The sequence below is a fragment of the Phasianus colchicus genome, chromosome 19, assembly GCF_987193195.1.
Source record: "Phasianus colchicus chromosome 19, bPhaCol1.hap1.1, whole genome shotgun sequence".
Lineage (NCBI taxonomy): Eukaryota > Metazoa > Chordata > Aves > Galliformes > Phasianidae > Phasianus > Phasianus colchicus.
In genome coordinates, this window is record NC_143454.1 from 11181728 (window position 1) to 11200855 (window position 19128).

Here is a 19128-nt window from a genome sequence, read left to right on the forward strand (position 1 = left end):
TGCTTTTTTGCAATAGATAGTGGTCTGACATTGATGTTTATTTTTAGTGACTTCTTTAGGAAATGTAGGTCTGCTAAATTTATCATATAGTATATATGAAAAAAGCGCAGAGGTGTTGAGTGTGTAGGCTTAAGTTTGTGGGTGTAATGATCAGGATGTATTTGTCTGGACTTCTTTGAACTGAATGAGGACTTTGGGATGTCTCAGTGTTGGCATAAAAGATTACTTTGAAGACTCCTGAATGGGGGAGGAGGAATTCTAGAACTAGATGTGTTTCTGGAAACAGGAGTAGATGTATGGGCTGGAAAACTCAAATATAAGTCAGGCTGGATATATAATGGGATACCAGTTATGTAACTCCTCACCTCTGCTGAAAGAAGAGGCGAATGGGGATTTCACCACTTAGATTTGGAAAATATTAATGTAATGGATGAAACAGTAATGTTCCAAGTGACGTAGCTCTGAATTAATGGAAGTTTGATATGTAATATATTCAATCTCTGCAGTAACTACTCCTGTTGAGAATTTGTAAGTTATGAAAACAGTTGGTTTCTCTCTTATGTGTACACAGTTACTGTCTGCTCTGATTTTTTTTTTTAACTCATATTTATTTGGAAAGCTAATAAATCTTCAGTAGCAGCAATAATTGCTCTAGAGCCTGAAAGTTACCCCTACCAAAGCATCTTGATGCATTCGTGCTCTGCTCTGTGATCACTTAGTGTGTCAGAGAGACCCAGAATATTTGGATTAATACATGCTTTGTAAATAGAGTGCTCCTATTTGATGATTTGCAGCTGGTGTGCATAGAGCCAGCCTGGCTAACCTGCTAAGCCTGCTAGATGAAGTTCAATCTAAGTTTTATGAAACTGTTTATTCTGAGATAATCTTTAATTATGCCAGTGTTTCCAGATTAGAGTTTTCTTGTGTGGGCTAAACAAACAATAACTGTTATGGGTAGGTGAAATGATCACTTTTCAGGGGTTGAGATATTTATTGCTGAGGTTAAATGCCTTTGGTTTATAAACTCTGTCCTAAATTTCAACTTGTACAATCTGTACCAAGTTTCCTGTCAGAAAAAAACAGTTGATAAAAGTTACTTGCCCTTAAAGAGCCTCGTTCCTAATTCTGCTTCAGTAAATATTGTCTAGTGGGAAGCATTGTGGTGTGGAGCAGCAGGAATGTTCTGCAACAGTGTGTGTGACTTTCTCTGACTGACATTAGAATTATTATGGGGTTGGAGATGTGGGCAAAAAGGAGTAAAGGTTGAGGTACCACATTTGTAGGAAGCAGAAAGAGTATTGTGGCCAAGGTTAGGCATCAAGTCTGCTCATAGTGTTCAGTCCCATCCTTCTGCAGATGTGAAATTCTCCATTTCCTTTCCTTTATAGATAAAAAGGATGGTTACTGGTCTATGTATTTCTGAGGCTCTCAGTGTTACGACTGTTTTGAAAACATTCTGAAACAAAGAGGGGAGAACACATGCAGGAAGGGAAATGCCGTGTAAGTTCAGGTAGGTCCCCATGGCTTGAACAAGAGCTGTTTCTTTTGGCTGGCTCTTGCAGCTTACTGCTGTGTTGGGCAAAGGTGCTGAAGTCATGAGCTTTCCCCTCCCATGGAAAGGAAGGTTGTGGCCATAGAATCAGAGCTGTTGCAGCATATTGAGGAATGATGCTACTTCCTCAGAAGTGGGATGATAAGCTAGGGTTCATGAAGTAGACAGTAAGAAGCATCTGTTTGTGGACAATTGTTTATTCATGTTGTGAAAGAAATCACACAACGTAACATACTGTGTTCAGAGTTGCTCTAAATAAAATAGTTATTGAGTTACCTGCTAAAGACTTAAAGATTAGACATGATTGTTTGTATCTTTAATTTGTCAATAAATATGTAATAATTAATGAGGTAGCAAGATGTGATCTTCAGAATCACCTTGAGCAGAGAGGAAGTGTGCATGATGTGTTCTTGGGCTCTAGAAATGTGATTCTGGTATTTAGCCTCTGCCACCAAGTGGCAGTTAGATAGCACTGCCTGCCACTGGCCCCAGCCGGAGGAGGTCTGGCAGCAAAGCTGCATTGCTGATCAGCCTGCCTGCGTGGTCCTCATTTCAAGGGAAGGGAGACATTGTGCAAAGTAAAAGACAAAAGCAGAAGGGTTCTTAATACAAAAGTAGATCTGGATTTTCAGAATATTCTTCTCAGAGCAAAACAAAATCTGTATTTCTCCTGGTACAAGGTGCAGACCTAATCTAAAGAGGCAGCAGGGTGGGGGAGCACATTTCTTGTTGATGTGTGCTTGCTGAAATGAGTAAGACAAACCTACCTTAGAAACTATCTCACAGAATTAATCACTTATCTACTACCAATTGTCTAAAAAGTATTTATGTATGATATACAACTTTATGTTTAAAATGAAGAACACTTAAGAAAAAATAAAGAAAGAAAGAAGGGGACAGGATTAAGGACGGAATGGAAATAGGAGTCTTTATCTAAATGAACCATTTGTCTATGAATATATTCTTTATAGGCAGAACTTGATATCACCTCCCCACCACCTCCTTTCAGGAGCTGCAGACAGCAATGATGTCTCCCCTGAGCCTCCTCTTCTCCACACTGAACAATCCCAGCTCCCTCAGCTGCTCCCCATCACACTTGTGCTCCAGACCCCTCACAGCTCTGCTGCCCTTCTCTGGACGCTTTAAGGCTGTGATGTCTGTCTTATAGTGGAGGGTCCAACACTGAACGCAGTACTCAAGGTGAGAAGTACCAATGTATTATGTTTTTCTTTAACAGTTCTTGATCCAAAGAGGTGTTCAGTAGGATACAGGAGGAAGTTTTTGCTCACTAGCAGTGTAAATGTTCTTCTGAGAGGGCTCTGGTAAATTTCTTGCAGTGAGAATGGATGTGCAGAATCTGTCTGGGAATGGTAAAGCTCATTTCAACTAGAGTGAACCTCTGTAGGACACATTTATGTCTTAACCTGGGTGAGGAAGCGTTACTGCACAGTGCTGTTTCTTTCCACCAGAATTCCTGTATGCTCTCTGTTCAATACATAATTCAGATGCAATGCATAATTAAAGGAGTATAAAGCCACATTTACTTCTGTATATTTAAAATACCTGGGGAGCCTGAGATGGTGTTTGCCTTGCCTGTGCCTTTGTTTGTCTTTTCCTTCAGAGCGTTGAAAAAGTAGGGTCTGTTTTTAATAAGAGCTTGTATGACATCTGTTTTCTCATACTGCTCTACAACTAAGATTGTCTTACATGTGAAGTAAAAAGTTTTTTAAAAAAAGAAAGTCTTATCTCTTGGACTTTCTTACAATTCTTTTCTGTTCTGGTTTTCTTCTCTTTAGAGCAGTGGCTTGTGACTGGGTGCCATTAGAGTACTTCTCATTGGTCTGGTCTGGGAACAGTGCTCTGTAAGGATAGCTTTTCTTAGGTGCTTAGATCTTTTTGTTTCAAACACTGGATGAATAGCATTTTATGTATTTAATCACCATCAAGCAAAGTGATTGGATACAGACTATTTTGAGTAACTAGTGTCTGCTATCACAACCCACTCAGGGCCCCAAGAGACACTGATGAACAGAAAAAGATTCGCATTTTGAAGATCTGTTCAAAGAACACTGTGTTTTAAAACAAGCAAAACTGTTCAGAGACTTCATGAAAATGTGGAAAATGCTGTCTCTCTCTGCTTTGAGCATCAGAAGATTAGTAACTATGAAGAAAAAGCATCAATTATGTTGAGCATGAGGTAAAATCAATACCTGAAACATCCTTCAAAAGCAGAATTGAAAAATTAATGTCCTTTTTATATCACGTGGCAGAAAGAGCTTCTGCTTTAGCTGAACAGGTGACCATTTAGAGTGGTTCAGCGAAGGACATCCTGTCAAAAAGACTAAATTTTACCATATCGTTCACATTTTTAGTAGATAAAGCAGTACTTCCCTCAGAGTCTGCAGTTCTCAGTTAAAACTTGCTTGTGTATTTCATGATGGTGATCCATAGCCTTTGATAGTTCACATGGTTATGATTTAAGCCTTTTCCATTGTGTGTTGATAACATCTAGTTATTTCATTCCTTCTGCTTGTGGGACGTTTCATCTTCTGTACTTTCTATGCTATTTTGATAAGTGGGGAAAAAAAGAGGCTAAAGCGTTACTTTTGTCACCTGATGGTTCTCAAGAGCTCTGCACGGAATTTGCATGTAACCAGGCCATTAGTCTACAGGCTGCTGCTCTGCTGCATGCAATTATTGGCACATCCAGTTCTGCAGCATGCCTTGCTTAGTGGTGTGGTGAGCCAGTCCATCCTTGGGGATCATTAGCCTCTAGGTTAAGGACTTCTGCTTATCCCATTGCTTGTCCCAGCCTGTGGGAGTTGAGCCATGTTTCTGACAGATCGGTACAAGCGGGACTTCACAGCATGATAATCTCCAGCAGTGGGACTCTCGCTTTTTTCTTTTTCACACTTCACTTCTGACACCTCCATCTGTTTGCTGTACTGTACTTGTGTCATTACTGTGAAAAAAATAAAATGCAATCACGTCTTTCTTTAAAGATACAACAGATGAGATTAAAAGTTCCCACAAAGCTTACGTTATGTTGTATTTCTAGCGCATTGGGCAAGTTTTGTTCAGGATTTACTCTCTCTCTCTAATTTTTACAGACACTGGCAGTATAATGTTATTCATAGTCTTCTGAAACATGGAAGGACTGAGCTTCCTAGCAGTGTCATCTTGGTGGGCCTGAACTACAATTGCTAGAGATCTTTAATTACTTCACTGGGCTTTGAGTCAGATTGTAAGTGTAGAAGACATTCAGTAACTAGCAGGCTTGTTCTGGTATGTCATCTTCTATTCCTTGTTCTGTGAAAAGTTCAACATTTCTTTGTTACTTTTCTTTTAATCTTCTCATTTTAGTATCTCAACTTTATGTTCCACCAGCTAAAGCTGCCAAAACATTTTGGTGTGAGTACGGCCTCAGACCCTACCTCTGCTTTGAGAATAATTGTCCTGTGAAGATGGCAAGATAGGTAGCACCAAAACATGTACAGCATTTCTACAAGTGCTTCTCATCTATCAGAAGGTTGTTATTCTCTTATATGTTTGTTGTACTTCTCCTTGTTTTAAATAAGATCCCTTACAGATGAAAAAGAGAATATTTGGAAATGAAAGACTGAAGAATGTATAGCAAAAGCCTGTTCCACTTCCACAAGTTTGTACTGCCTTTCCCTGTGTCTCAGTTCTTCAGCAGCAGGAACCAAACTTAATGATTCTGCATTAATGGAGAATTTTGCCCATGGGTTTTATTTTCTGAGGAGACTTCTGAATGGTAAACGATGAGAGTTGGACTAGAGAATGCTTTACTTCTCATTTAGTTGCATGCAATTGTTCCTGAGCTGCTTTTTGCCTAAATAATTATCACCAGTTTAAGCACTTTACTTTTAATTGTTGAATTAATATTCTTGATCATGTTAACAACATCTGTTTGGGGAGCTACTGCATTTGCAGTTATGTGTGGAACTGTAACAGTAAGCTATTGGTAGCAGCAGGTGACTTTAACCTGTGGAAATGCAACCACAATATGTTGTACATGTAATCATGTACATATCAAAGTAAGTTTGTGTGACACGAATGAAGGCTGTATGATGATGAATGGGCATTTCTGTTACATTTAGCACAGTGTAATCCACACCTTTTCCTCAGTGCTTTAATTTGCAAAAAATAGGTAGGCTTTTCTTGTCATCATTTTGTACCGTATTAATTATGGTTCTCCATGCCAGTACACACAACAGCTGCCCTCTGTTGTGCTCAGCATCTATGCATTGATACATTTTTTGGGATATGATTTTTTTCTCCCATATAATGGCAGTCTAGCAGGCCAGGGAAGGAAGCAGGGCCTCATTTGGAGCTGAGTCCAAGTATCTTTTCACAAGTTGTTACCTGATTGCATATGCTACAACTGCCAGTCTCGTAGACCAATCAGAAAATGGGATTCTGGAAAGAACTGTGTTAGGAAAGGAGATGCCATGATTTCTATCTCTTCTACCTTGGAAGGAGTACATTGCTGTTACGTTGCTACGGATCAGCATAATTCAGAGCATTTATGAAAAGTGTAATAGTGAGAGGAGGCACAGTAACAACTGCATCAAATATTGATGAGGAAGATTATTAATTAGAGCAGGGGTGCAGGATTAAAATGTCTCTTGAGTTTCATTCCCCATTTGGTATGAGAGTGCGGTTTTGTGGTCAGAGAATGGGAAGCTCAGGACAACTGGAATCTTTTCTCATCTCTTCAAAGTGTTTGCTTAATGTCCTCAGTGGTTCAGTGGATATACAATGCTATTGACCAGAGCTCTTAGAGTTATGTTATGCTGTTATGGTGGCACTGCTGAGAGTCAACTTTACAATGGTCTTTCTGTTAGTGCAGCTTTGTCTGATGTGTAGCGAACAGGAATGAGAAACACCTGTGAACAAGCAGGTGCTGTGCAGTCTGGTCATCCTGGAGTTTCACTCTCCTTCAAAAGCTGTGTCCTTTTGTGAGGTGAAGACGACAAACTGGGTCAGAACTGTGGACTGACCAGACCAGAGGGTATGTACTGCTGGACCACTCGGCCCTCCAGGGCAAAATGGAGGACAGCATTTCACTTTTGAGAGCGTGTGTAATGCTGAATAAATTACCAAAGCAAAGAGAATGAATTCAGTTTTCTGGTTATATAGTCCTTGTTTAAAAAGCAGCTTTCAAATACGTTGCACTTGAAAAAGACACTGTGGGTTAGAAATTAGCTTTCCTTTTAGAACAAAGGCCTGATTTGCATTACTAATAACAGTCAAGGTTATTAAAATAGAATTTTCCTATGATTTTGTTTTTGAGCAGCATCTGCATCATTCTTTGTGTGTTTTCTTCTTTTGTTGTTTTTTTTTTCTTCCCCCACAGTTTTGCTGCAGCAGAACTGTGCTGTGTGGATTTTTTCTCTCTTTAGGTTCTTCCTGGTTCTAACATAATACCTAGAAGAAATGTTTTAGAGCCAAATTCTTACAAATTCTGTAAATCATTTTTCCTTTCACGTTCATTGTGTTACTTCATTATGTGTCTGTATGTGCAGTAGCATGACATTCCCTGCATGCCTCAGAGCTGTTTTGACTGATAAAACTATACAGTCTTATAGCATCTTTGCATCTTTTTTTTTTTTTTTTTTTTTCCTTTAGGTCCCCTGAGTGTTTCCCTGCTCCCACTAGAGCTATTAGATGTTCTAACTGTGTGCTTCAGATCAATATGTTTTTGGTGTGCAGGGGCATTATCATTCTGAGACTGTACAACTAGTATGTATTCATCCTATTAACATCTGCTCTAAATTCCCAGCATCCCACCACAGTTAATAGAGAACAGCCACTTTGTCCTTGGCTGGGCTCTGTGGCTTGGGCACCTGACACCTAGCAGGTTGGTTGTCGCTGACATAACAGATTCCATTTCACTCCTTTCTTCCTAATGACTTTTTTTAACTCAAAAAGTCTCAGTTTCAGCTGAGGTGGATGAGTGAGCAGAGAAGCACTGTCTGTTGCTGCTGCAGTGATTCCTGAGCCGTTGCCCCCCCCCCCCCAAAAAAAAAGTTCTTCTGGTCCCTGAATGTTAGGTGCTTGCTCGGGCCTAGCAGTGAGATTCTCTCAGCCCACAAGGTGTGCTCATAACTGACATACTGACTCTGAAAAATCAGAAAAAGACAGCAGACCAAGCCCTCTGCTGGGCAGAACCAGCAGGTCATGGTTTTTACTGACTTGTGACATGGCTGTTTGTGTGCTTTAAAGTAGTGTGAAGAGGAGGAGCTGTGACTTTCACCATAGCTTTAACTGCAGTGAAAACTTTGTGGTGGGAATACAAAGTGTCAACTTTATGATTTTAAGGGAAATTGTCTGTACAACTTAGTGACTGAGGGGAGGTAAACAAGGAAAATGGAATTAATATACAGCTGCAATGAAGTATTTAATAGCCAAGAATGAATTCACAATTTCAAAATCATATTTGTAGGACATAACCTCTTACTGCTCTTAATGAAAGAGAGGAAACCGTTCCAGGGTAGAAAAACAATGTGTTGACATTCCTAATTTTCACCTGTGTATTTTAGTTTTGGTTTTAATTTTCTTCTTATTAATATATTATTGAAAGGTGGTTGCTATAGTAAGAGTGCTGGATCATTCATATAAGTGTGCACTCTTGAGTGTTGCTTGGGGTTAAGGCTGTCTGACAAAAAAAAAAAAAACCTCAAGGTAGTCATTATTTCATTCAAGGTTTCAGGGAAGTCTCTGTTTGCCTTGGGTTACAAGAGGAAATACTGTACAGCTCTTATAGTTGGTAGTGTTGCTGATGGTCTCTGTATCTTTTAAAACCAAATGAATCTGTAAAATCTCAGAAATCCTGGGCACTGTGTAATGTTTAATCTTCATGTTATGTTTTCTGGTCTGAATAAAAGAAAATACAGAAGCAGAAGGAACCTGTGGTTTAACAAGCTTTGCAGAGAGATGGAACTAGAATTGAAGATATTATCATTTACTCTGATATACCCCAAGTGACAGTGATTTTATCTCTTTCTCAGAACACACACATCTAAAGAGATTTTCTGCTTGCTTCTCAGATTCCATTTTCACCAGAGTCGTTGCCCTCCTGACCTTCTGGAAGTGAGACTAGCAGAAATATGCAAAGTCCCTTGGTTCAGAGTAATGCATTAAAAAAGATTTAGGATCAAATGGAGTCTACATTTTCAGCCAAAGGATTTTTCTGAAAAGCATTGACAGGCTCTTACCAAACATCTGTGACTCACTGAATGTACAAGCTAGCAAAGCTAAAGATCCAGAGAATGATCCAAATACCATGCAGTGAAATTAATTTTCTGCCACTGTTCTACTATTACAGGAGGCTCGTCCATCTATACTTTGGCTTGCTTTCTGGTTACAGATACTGAAAGGAAATTTTTCTGAAGTCAAGTCCTTTAATAGAAAGAGGAGGAGCTAAAGCTGAATTGGAAGCAGGGATTCATCCCAACCATATACTCAAACGTCATAGCCAGGCTGGTATATTCACCCACTCCCAAAGCAAAGGAGAATTTAAACTGTCAGATTTGTGACGTCCATCTCACAAGGCATTCAAGCACAATAAATTTTTCTGGCAAATTAGCCTTGGCATGGAATCTTCTTTAAACGAGATGCTGCTTCTTGCTGTGATAAATATAGGGGTGACTTAGTTGCAATGGAGTTTCTCAGGGATGAAATGGATAGTGTTCCAATAAACTGTCAATTATCATGTTTCTTTCCAGAGATATATATCGTTGGTGAATGGCAAGGCTGGACTGGCATCACACATCTGATTTAAAATGTTAGAATTCTTTCTAGGTTCTTTGCAATAGTTCTTGGGAGGTTTCTGGATCCATCCCCTTGAATATTTTGTATGCAAAACATTACACATTTCTGGCCAAGAGAGTTGCCTTGGTGCATATTCTTGCTTGCTTTTACACCACTTATACTCACAGCCACCACTGTGCTCTTACAGGGATTGACCAGTTTTCTGTTACTGTGGCTTTGTTCAGAAATAAGTTGGAAAAGTTGAAAGCAGTTCCCATGTGTTTGCTTTCATCTGCTGACATCACTTAGTACTGTAAGTTTCTGAGTGCTTGTGTATATATGGGCTCTTCTGTTTCAGACTGCTGCTGCTTCACACTTTTTTTTTTTTTCCAGAATCCATCACAGAGTTGTTGTTTCAGACACTGATGAATTCGTGTGCATATGCAGTTCAGCAGTTAGCAGAGCTAAAGATTCAGATGCTTCTCTTGCAGATCAATATTACCTTTTAGCAAAAGCTCAGCAGGAACTTGCTTTGCCTACTATTGGAAGAAATGATGTAGAAAATATGCGCAAGCCATGTTCCCTAAGAGAAATAATATAAACTAGAGCTTCCCTCAGGGCAGAGAAAGAAGTGGTGATGTCCTAGAAGCTTCAGCCTGCCCTTATCCAGGTATGCATTTAGAAGCAAACAAGGCTGTTTTCAAAAGAACTGAGGGGTACACCTAATTAAGTGTGCAAGAATAACAGAATTAAGGTGCAGATGCGCAAAAGCAAACCCCACATCTTTGTCATCCTGGAGAAAATTCTTCAATATTTGGCTGATTTGTGGTCTGCATCCATTCTATGTCTTACTGCCTGCTGTGGTGAACATGCCCAGTGTTTTGTGGAGGCTTCATTACGGAGCCAGCTGTGTACATGATGGCTGTGAGAGATCAGAGTTTATGCCTGGAAGGCAAATGAGGCAGTGTTTGCTGGTTTATGCAGTTTTCAGAGGTGTACTTTCCATGCTATCCACATTGTATACAGTATGCAATGGGGCTCTGAGACTGGACTGTTTCAGAACACACTGTGTGCTCACATAGTGCAGCTGTGTATGTTTGTTGTCCAGCTGGGGGCATTTCCAAAATTCCCTTTTTTCCCCTTGTGTTGACCTTCAGAGTGCTAACTTTTGTGTTATTAGGAGGCTCCTTTCCCCTGGGCTCCGCTTCAGGGATCACTACGTATTCCTTGCTTTGCTGATGGCAGCTGGTTCTGGCTGAGCGTTAAGCTTTTCCCCTGAAGCCTATTAAGTGCCCTATGGGGACCCACGTGGCTCCAGGGTTCCAGCAATGCAGACAGTCGCAACAAACATGCTAATTTAGAAGGTTGCCTCTCAATACTGGTTTTTGGCTGGTAGGTCAGAAAACTGCCTGGCACTGCCTTCCAAGCGGCCCAAAAGCCTCTATGTCAGTAAAAAGGGACATTTGCAGGCACTGAAGCATTTCAACAAAAGCAGCATAAAAAAGACCTTGTAATAAATACACAACACAACTTCAAAACCCTCTTGGATTCAGGCAACATTTTGGACTCGTGCTGCTTCCTGCCGTAGCATTTTACTTGCTGAATCTTTTGCCCAGGACCTCTGACAGTCAGTGAGCTGCTTCCTGTGAGCGCCGTCTGCCCGGAGAGGCTCCCGCAAGGGGCTGGCTGCCACTGCGGCAGCTGTGAGCAGCGAAAGAGGATCAAAGGGCCTCCAAGTTGACCTGCAGAACTCCAGCAGGGCTTCACGGAGATCAAAGGCTGCATGCATGGTTAGAGCCTGACTTCTGCAACTTCTCTTAGAGATAACTTGGCAGAAGCTTGGCTCCATCTTTACCGCATGTGTTGTGGACGGGCTCATAGGCTGGAGAAGAAGCTGTAAGGTTCTCTGCATGCACTGCATATTCTTGTTACAGTTCTAGCTCTATTCTGAAATGAAGCATGTTTAGTGATCTGCACATATGGCCAATATTGCAATGCAGCGCAGGTGATTTCAGACTTCAGGAAGCCTGCTTCGGTTTTGTCCTGTCAAATCCTAACTCCAGACCTGTAATCTGCAGGCCAAAGGGTGTCTTCTCAGTATTTGCTGGTAAAAAAGGTTAGAAGAAATTTGTTTAAGATGCCATTCCTCTTAAGAGAATTCGGTGTTGTCCCGGTTTCTCAGTAAGAGCGGGATTTCGGAGACTTTTTCCCTTGTTTGTAGCTGTACTGCAGACGCGAGCTGTTCTTTGTCTGGTGCAGCGCTGCATCTCCCTGCAGGGCGCGCCGCGTGCCGCGCGGTGGCGCCGATGGCCGGGCAGTGCGGGACGCACCGCCAACCGCCGCCGAACGCGATTGCTGCGTGCAGTGCCTGTCCGCGCTGAGCGGGTCTGTGGAGCTGCCTGACTGAAATGTTTGTTCTGCCTGTGTGTTCCTGCACTGCTCTTCTTCCTCTGCACTGTGATTTTCTATGAAGTAATGATTGTGTTCCAGGACAGTGAGGCTGGGTCAGAATTCTGACCATCCCTCGTGTTTTTCCAATCACTTGTAACACAGCAAGAAGTAGCGGCCTTTCTGCTGTGTCTTCTTATGGCAGCAGTTTCTTTGCTGTTGTCCAAGACTGACCAGTGTCGTATACTAGATACTCTGTAATTGGTGAAGTTTATTATGTCTAAAAAGTGTAATTAGGATGTCTTGAGACTGAAAATGTGTGATTCTTGCCAAGTTTTACCAACAACTTCCAAGTTTTGACTTGCAGACAAAGCTTTTTCTTGGCTTGTCTGATGCATGCATGGTGCAGTGGGCCTTACAGTGCTCAAGGTGCTGCTTGGCACAGTCCTGCATTTCAGGATATTTCTAGTCGTGTTTGTTTGGCAGTGCAGGTGATGTATAATACATTTATTTTTTTTTCAATTCCTGTTCTCACCCAGTAGTCTTTGTGTGAATTTGTGCAGTGCAGAAGGGACATCTAGTGGCCAAGTGGAAAATTGGTGATGTGAATTGTAAGGGTAACTGTCTTTTACATAAGGAAATTTTGGGAGATTGGACCCCAGAGAACCCTCAAGCATTACGTCACCCAACTGTATTTGAACCTTTCAGTTTATGAAATTGGCCTGTCTGTAGGCTTAGTATTCCAAAACCCGAGGTCTTTTTGAATATATCCTGCACTTTCCAGCTGTGATTGAGAGCAGAAGAGTGTATTGAAGTGGTTTATTTATTTATTTTCCTCCAATTGTTTGAGTAGAACTGGAAACTTCTTTCTTAGATAGCTCAACTTGCCTAGTTCCAAGTTTGCAGTCACATGGAGTTGTGCCTAATAATGCTCAGGGGAAAACAGGGAGGGGGAAAAAAAAAAAAAAAAAGGGAAATTTTGATTCTTTTATGTTGTATTGTTCAGTTTGGAAAAGTGGGATACTTGTGTTTGGGGGTGAGGTTCCAGAAATGTAGGGAGGGACAGGCAAGGCCTTCTCAGTACAGTACGTGTGCAGGGCAGGAGGTGTGAACAACTGCATTCTTACCAGCTTCTGTCTGTGATTTGTAGTATTAGCATATTATTTAACCCCTGTGTGAGGAAAAGCTGTGCAGTACATGCAAGCATATGTAGTTGTTAGAATGGAAAGCACTGTTTTGTTTACGTACTTCACTGTGCAGTCCATTCTGAAGTGTTTGTAGAAAAATGAATAGGATTGCTTTCCAGAAAGTTTACAGAAGAGTATAGAATGTAGAAAACAGGTTCTGCTGGGTACCCCGAATCTGCACCCTCCCTTTTCTGCTAATCCAGCTTGCCTGCTGCTGCCCCATTTTCATGGCATGCATTTCCGGCTTGCAAAGTTTCCTGCCTACCAGCTGAGAATAGAAGCCTTGCTGTTTTGCTGTCCTTAAGTCTCCCGTAATGAGTGTTACACAGACGAAAGCAGCTGTGTCCTTTGGCTCTAATTTTAATACTATGTTAAAGAACAGATTATAGTGACGTTGGACTGCAGCAGTGCAGAGGTAGTACAATCCATGGCCAGTTTGGGGAAGGCTTTAGCAAGGATGACTAAGGACTTGAAGCTTATTCTTTAGATAACAAATCCACCCAATTGTGCTCTTTCATTGCAAATGTAGTCAAGCCTAACAAATCAGGGCCTTAGCAGAGTTGCATTAAGGTCCTTTAATTGGACTAAGCTGGTTAATACCCGCATTGGTTTTTGTAAGCCCAAGGGCCCAGGACAGAAGAGGTCTGCCATTTATGCTGGTAAAATCCCATACAGTTGCAGTTGTGAATGTTGAAAAATTAAATTATAATATTCTTGGAGACAGGCACCAAACTAAGGTATTTTATTACTATAATGAAAGAAAATACCTTGACCCATGCAGACTTCAGTAGTTTGAGCAAAGAGTGACACTAAATGAACCTTAAGTCCCAGCAGGTATCGTGGAGGTGGTAACAGTGGCTGTAGGGAATAAATTAACCCTGTTCAGGAGCATCTTCCTCCCTAACACACTCTGCACTGCAGAATTCACAATATCTGGCAGCAGTAGAGGTGTGAGATTGTCACACCTCTGTCTGTGGAAGGCTTTGGCTGAGAACCGCATTCTGCTGTGATTTCTCAGGTAGCTCAAGTCCAAGTCCTGTTGTGACAAATACATGAAATGGTAGCATCAAAAATATTAGAGTGTTCCTACAGGTGTAAAATTATTAAGAAAGCATATAAGCAATTGGTTTGAATCCATCAACATTACATTGGCAGACTAGATAAAGGCTCTGGAGTAAAAACTTCATGTTTGCACAAGAAGCTGCTGCATGAGATGTCTCAAATGCACCCAGGCACCAATAATGCTCCTCTTGGCCTTCTTAGTTGTTCAGCCTCAGCTAAACTGTTAGCTCCTGAGTCTCTGAGCTTTCTGAGTCTTGCTAGCATGTAACAGGTCTCTGTCAGGGATTGGAGGAAGAGGAGTGGTTTCTTCCAGTGTGCAGTGAAATCATGTGTATGTGCTTTGATCTGGAAAAAGGTAAGCAGTGTAATTTACGCAGGTGACACAAAAAAAGTTCTGAGCAGAAAGGTTCTGCACGTGTCAGTGCTTGGTTAAGTTCTTGACAGCAAAATGAGAATCTAAAAAGAAAGAAATGAGTTCCAGATGGCTGAGGTAGCTGGCAAAAAAACCTCAGCGGCTGATCTTGAGAAAACAGACTGAAGACACCAGAGATGGAGATGGGAACACAGTGGTCCAGATAAGGTTGATAACATGTGATATCATCTTTGGAGCATTCCAAGTCAGGTTAGTGACCCAAACCATTTGTGTCCGTGTTTTGGTAATGAAAATAGTCCTGCTGTTACTGTTCTACCTTCTGTGCTGAAGGTAGAAACACGTAGTAATAATCCATTTTGCTGCATTGGCCCATCATCCTCTGTCTGTTCTGTGGAGATGATATGAATTGCTCATTGCAGGATTGTTGCTGCTTTCATCAGGTTCTAAGGAGGTGATTGCCTTTTTTTTTTTTTTCTTGCTAGAAAAGATTCCACAGTGAGCGAATACATGAGTAACAGCAAAAGCACTGGGAAACCTCACACCTAGGTTTGAACCACTGTTGTAGTTTCACATTCACCTTTGAGCCTTCTAAATGTCACATAAGACCCTAAGAGAGACTTCCCCTGATTTTTAGCTACTTTTACTTTCAGTTTTAGCATTGGAATATATGGAGCACTGGCACCAACTTGGAAGTGTCTTTATTCTGTTGCACATTACCCTCTGTTTTCAAGTTAAAACTAGGGAGATATGTGTGGATTTGAGTTTATTTTGGGTGTTGTTGAATTCTTTACCTCTTCATATCTTGTGGCTGGAGCCCATTTCTGGTATTCTCTATTTAATAGCAGAATGCCTGTGAGAACGAGCCCATATTTTAGTATGTAATTTGTCTAAAACGTGGAGCTATGTTTTCATCAGTTTTTGCACTTGCTTTTGAAGTCTGGCACAGGTATTGTTAAGAGTGTGGGAGTGAAGGAAACCAGTGAAGCACTGGAATAGGTAAACGGTATAGGCCTGTCTGCATCAATTCTCGCCCTCTTTTTTTAAACTAGAAATTTGTATGGCATCTTACCTGCCTTCTATTTTTAGTTGTCAGTGGAGGGGTGAGGCAATATACGTAATTCTCATTAGGGTTAATTTAATCCAATTGTGGTGTGGGTTTAGAGGTACTTAGCAGGTCACAATTGAGTGTGAGCTCTGTCTGTTTCCAGTGACTCCCATAAGGCAATGGACACAGGCAATTTTTTCCACTTCTAAAACTTAAGCACGTGGAGGTGTGATTTGCTTCTTGTGTTATTCAAGTACTTCTGTTGATCTCTGTACTTGTTCCTTTATTAGGAAAGGAGGGTTCACCTCCCTTTTGTGAGTTTGTGTATCCTGTGGGTTCACACATCTCATGAGAGCAGTGAAGGCTGATGTCTCTGCTCTTTGGAATGAATAGTGGGATTGTTGTCTTTTGACTTTTCTTTCTTTGAACAAGTCATCTTTTCTTGGAAAATTATTAAAGATCTTCACCTGGAATTTAAGTAGTGACTGTATAGAAAACCTGCATCCTAGAAATAGTCCTCAGCCCTCCCTCAGTCCCCAGTACAGTTCTGAGCTCCAGCGGCAGTGATGGAGATGCAAGGTTCATTTTCCTGTGGTGGGAATTCAAAAAGCAGAAAAAACACCGAGGAACCCCTTTTTTTTTTTTTTTTTTTGCCTTGTACTATGACTCTCCCAGTTATCCAATTTCCTGCTACCTCTGACAGCCTGGGACTTTTTTTCTGACTGGGGGCATGGATGAGCTTCAGCTGCCGTGCCTGTAAATCCAGCTTGTGCTGCCCTGTGCAGTTCAATCCATGTGATCCAGGCAGCATTTTCTCTGTGTTCCAGGAACACGAGTAACGCATTTCAAAGTGAACAGGGACTCTGTCCACGGTGTTAGTGCTAGTCCCCAGTTCGGAAGGGTATGGAGTGGGTGCTTGGGGTAGAGAAAACTTTCTGAAATCCGTGATGCGGGGAGAGCTGGTAATCAGTAGCTTGCAACTGTTTCTCCCTTGAGGTTTTTAGAACAGCCACTCTCAGGCTTGTCATGGAATTAAAGAAAACTACATCCAGGGTATACAATGCTGCTCTCCTGCTGCCAATTTTCCTCTTATTTTGGGGTAAGTTTTTGTCTTCTGTGCCTCATTCTTACCCAGCTAATATGCAGTAACTTTGGATCAAGTCTATGATCTGCCCTTGTGTTGTAAAGGTAACTTGACAAAATGTCACCCTCATGATTAGATGGAGCCTGAAAATTTCTTATCAGGAAGATAAAAGGCATTCCATTGTAGATAAGTTTTTCTCTCTACTTATTTCTGGTCTCCTTTTGTCATTCTCCCTGTGCACGTGTGAATGAATTTGTTCTCTAGAGCTGAAAGTATGTGCACTTTCATGTTATTGAGTACTCAGCTGATATTTTCTCCTCGCAAAAGTTATGGATTTCACCATTGTGCCCGCACAGAAGAAACACAGAGCTTTATTCTAATCCTGTATCTTTTAGAGATATGTCAAGGCAGAAGAGGAATGTATTTAGAGGAGTATACCAACATGCTCAAGTGCCAGGTATCTGTGATACAAAATGTGGGTGAAGAAAACAGTGCATGAGTATTCCCTTAGAAATTTTTAAAAAACAACACAAGAGGTGATGATGTAACAGACCATGTTGCACTGATTGTTTTTAATTGTTATTTCCACATTGAAAACTTATTTTATAGCCCATAGGATATACTTCCTCATATTGAGGTTCTGCAAGTTCATGTGAATGTGTTTTTGTGCTTCAGAAGTCACCCTTGTATACAATTTGTTAGGCTCTCTAAGAAAGAGATTTGTTTCTTCTGGAATAGGTGTCTGGAGATCTGCTGGGCCTAGACATCTGTTTTAGTCATCTAGGGATTATAAGGTCATGTCAGGAACATGTCTAACCTTTTACTGGAAATATGATTGGGATTGAATTGGCCTCCTCCTGCTCTTCTCAGCACTGTGTGGCCAATACCTGTCTGTAAAAGTCCTGTTTGTTTGCCACTCAGCTAGAACAGCAGTGATCAGTGATGTGAAAAAGGAAAGGTAAAAATATGGTCAGAGTGCCTTCTTGCTGCTAATACCTGCCAAACACTGAATTTGGTTTTTTCGCATGATATTGGATGATGTTTATGTCCTTTTTGAGTGTTGGGTAAAGTTTTCAGCTTTCTTTTTATTCCTATGGTCTTTATTTTCTCCTGAAGCCTCCCTAAATTTACTTTGCTCTGGTCATGTCCGACTATGGCTATGAAAGTCAGACTGCTTTTGGTTTTCGCTTTTAGTCTCGATTCTTTTTTGTTTCCCTTGTACCAGCTTCTTTGTGTGAGCTCCAAGTGCCTGGAATTCCTCTGGCCATGGGGAAGCAGCAGGATTGTCTTTTGTATCTAGTAACCATAGCTACTAGTTTGAAGTGTGAAGCAATTACAGTGGTTTTGTATTGTGCAAGAAGGAAGGCCCATTGCACCTACTGTATTGCTCAGCATGGGGCTGCTGGGAGCTGGGTGTTTTTGGGGATTTGTGCTGTTAGATCATTGCACTCACAGCGTTTGGGTGAAACTCTTTTCTGGAACAGTAATTTACTGAGTATGTCCTTTTGGAGTACAGGTGGGTGATGCTGCTCAGTACAGCCAGGGAAGCTCAAGGGAAGCTGCTTTTCCAGTCTTTATGCCTTCTCCTGTTTTGCAAGGGGAATTCTGCCAGATTGTGGCTGTACTGAATGGTGGTATTTATGTAGCACCTGTAGCACTTTTAAGGCCATGAGCAAGGAGGTGCCTTTTCTTGCCCTTGTGAGGCATGTGACTATTTTTGTTATTTTGCATTGGCTAAATATAAATGTCGTTGAAGCACCAAGATGCTTAAGTTATTTATTGAGAATGTGTTCAGAAAATTCTGGTTGTCTGTGGATGGTCAACTGCAAGCTGTAACCATAAGAGCACTCTGCTTCCAGACCCACACAATCTCCAGTTGCTTAAAATAAACTTCAGAGGGAGTGGAACAGACTCTGCATGTCATTCTAGTTTCACTGCAATTTTCTGTGTAATGAACAGAATAGCTCTCAGCTTAATTTGTCATATTCTAAAGAACATAGTAGATTCTAGAGAACAGAACCAAGCATCTGCTCAATCCTGTTTCCCCAACAAGCACAGTAACTCACATACCTTTGGCCTGGAACATGCTTTGGATGCCTATTAGGAGAGCACGTGCAGACAAACCTTTTCTTGAGCAGCTCACTGTCTGCTCTACTGCAAGCTCTTGAGATTAGCTCAGACATACAGACAGTTTAAATCACACACTTTCTTCTAAATCTGGGAACAAAGAAATATGATCTTTTCAACTTTGTTGATTGTCAGCATATTGAAATAGGAATTGGAAATTAAAGCTTATGACTCATTTTGGTTAACTGAGTACACAGGAAACCCTGTCTCTGTATTTGATCTGTGGAAATGGCTGAGAGATCAGAGAATGTGTAAGCCATGAAGGTTAGTTAGCTTGGAGGAGTGTTTATCAAGGGGAAATAAAGGAGTGTGTTAAGAACAGACGATCAAAGGGTTACTGTGGCAATATATTCAATGGTATCATAAAACATTTATTTATAACTAGTGTCTTTCTCCAGGTATTAGAAGCAAGATAATAGGAGGTACATCTTCAGATGTGTGTTAAAACATTGAACAGATAATGAAAAAGATCTAGCTGGCTATTTGTTCTGTGTTAAGAGTAAGTTTAATTCCCTGAAGTGGTACTTCTGATTA

The 19128-nt window shown here is 41.0% G+C and overlaps 1 protein-coding gene across 16 annotated transcripts in view; it reads left to right on the top strand.

Annotated features, from left to right (window-relative positions):
• CRB2 (crumbs cell polarity complex component 2) overlaps positions 1–19128 on the top strand; it is a 66169-nt gene that overhangs the window by 11465 nt on the left and 35576 nt on the right. For 7 of the 16 annotated variants that reach the window (XM_031601944.2, XM_090121558.1, XM_090121567.1 and 4 more), the window contains exon 1: positions 16121–16482. The exons of 8 other annotated variants lie outside the window; for them this stretch is intronic. In XM_031601944.2, the coding sequence (XP_031457804.2) occupies positions 16410–16482 (73 nt within the window). In that variant the 5' untranslated portion in view covers positions 16121–16409. Of the gene's footprint in view, positions 1–1100; positions 1511–2523; positions 2753–16120; positions 16483–19128 lie in introns of those variants that run through there. One more of the 16 variants, XM_090121565.1, reaches the window with a different exon arrangement.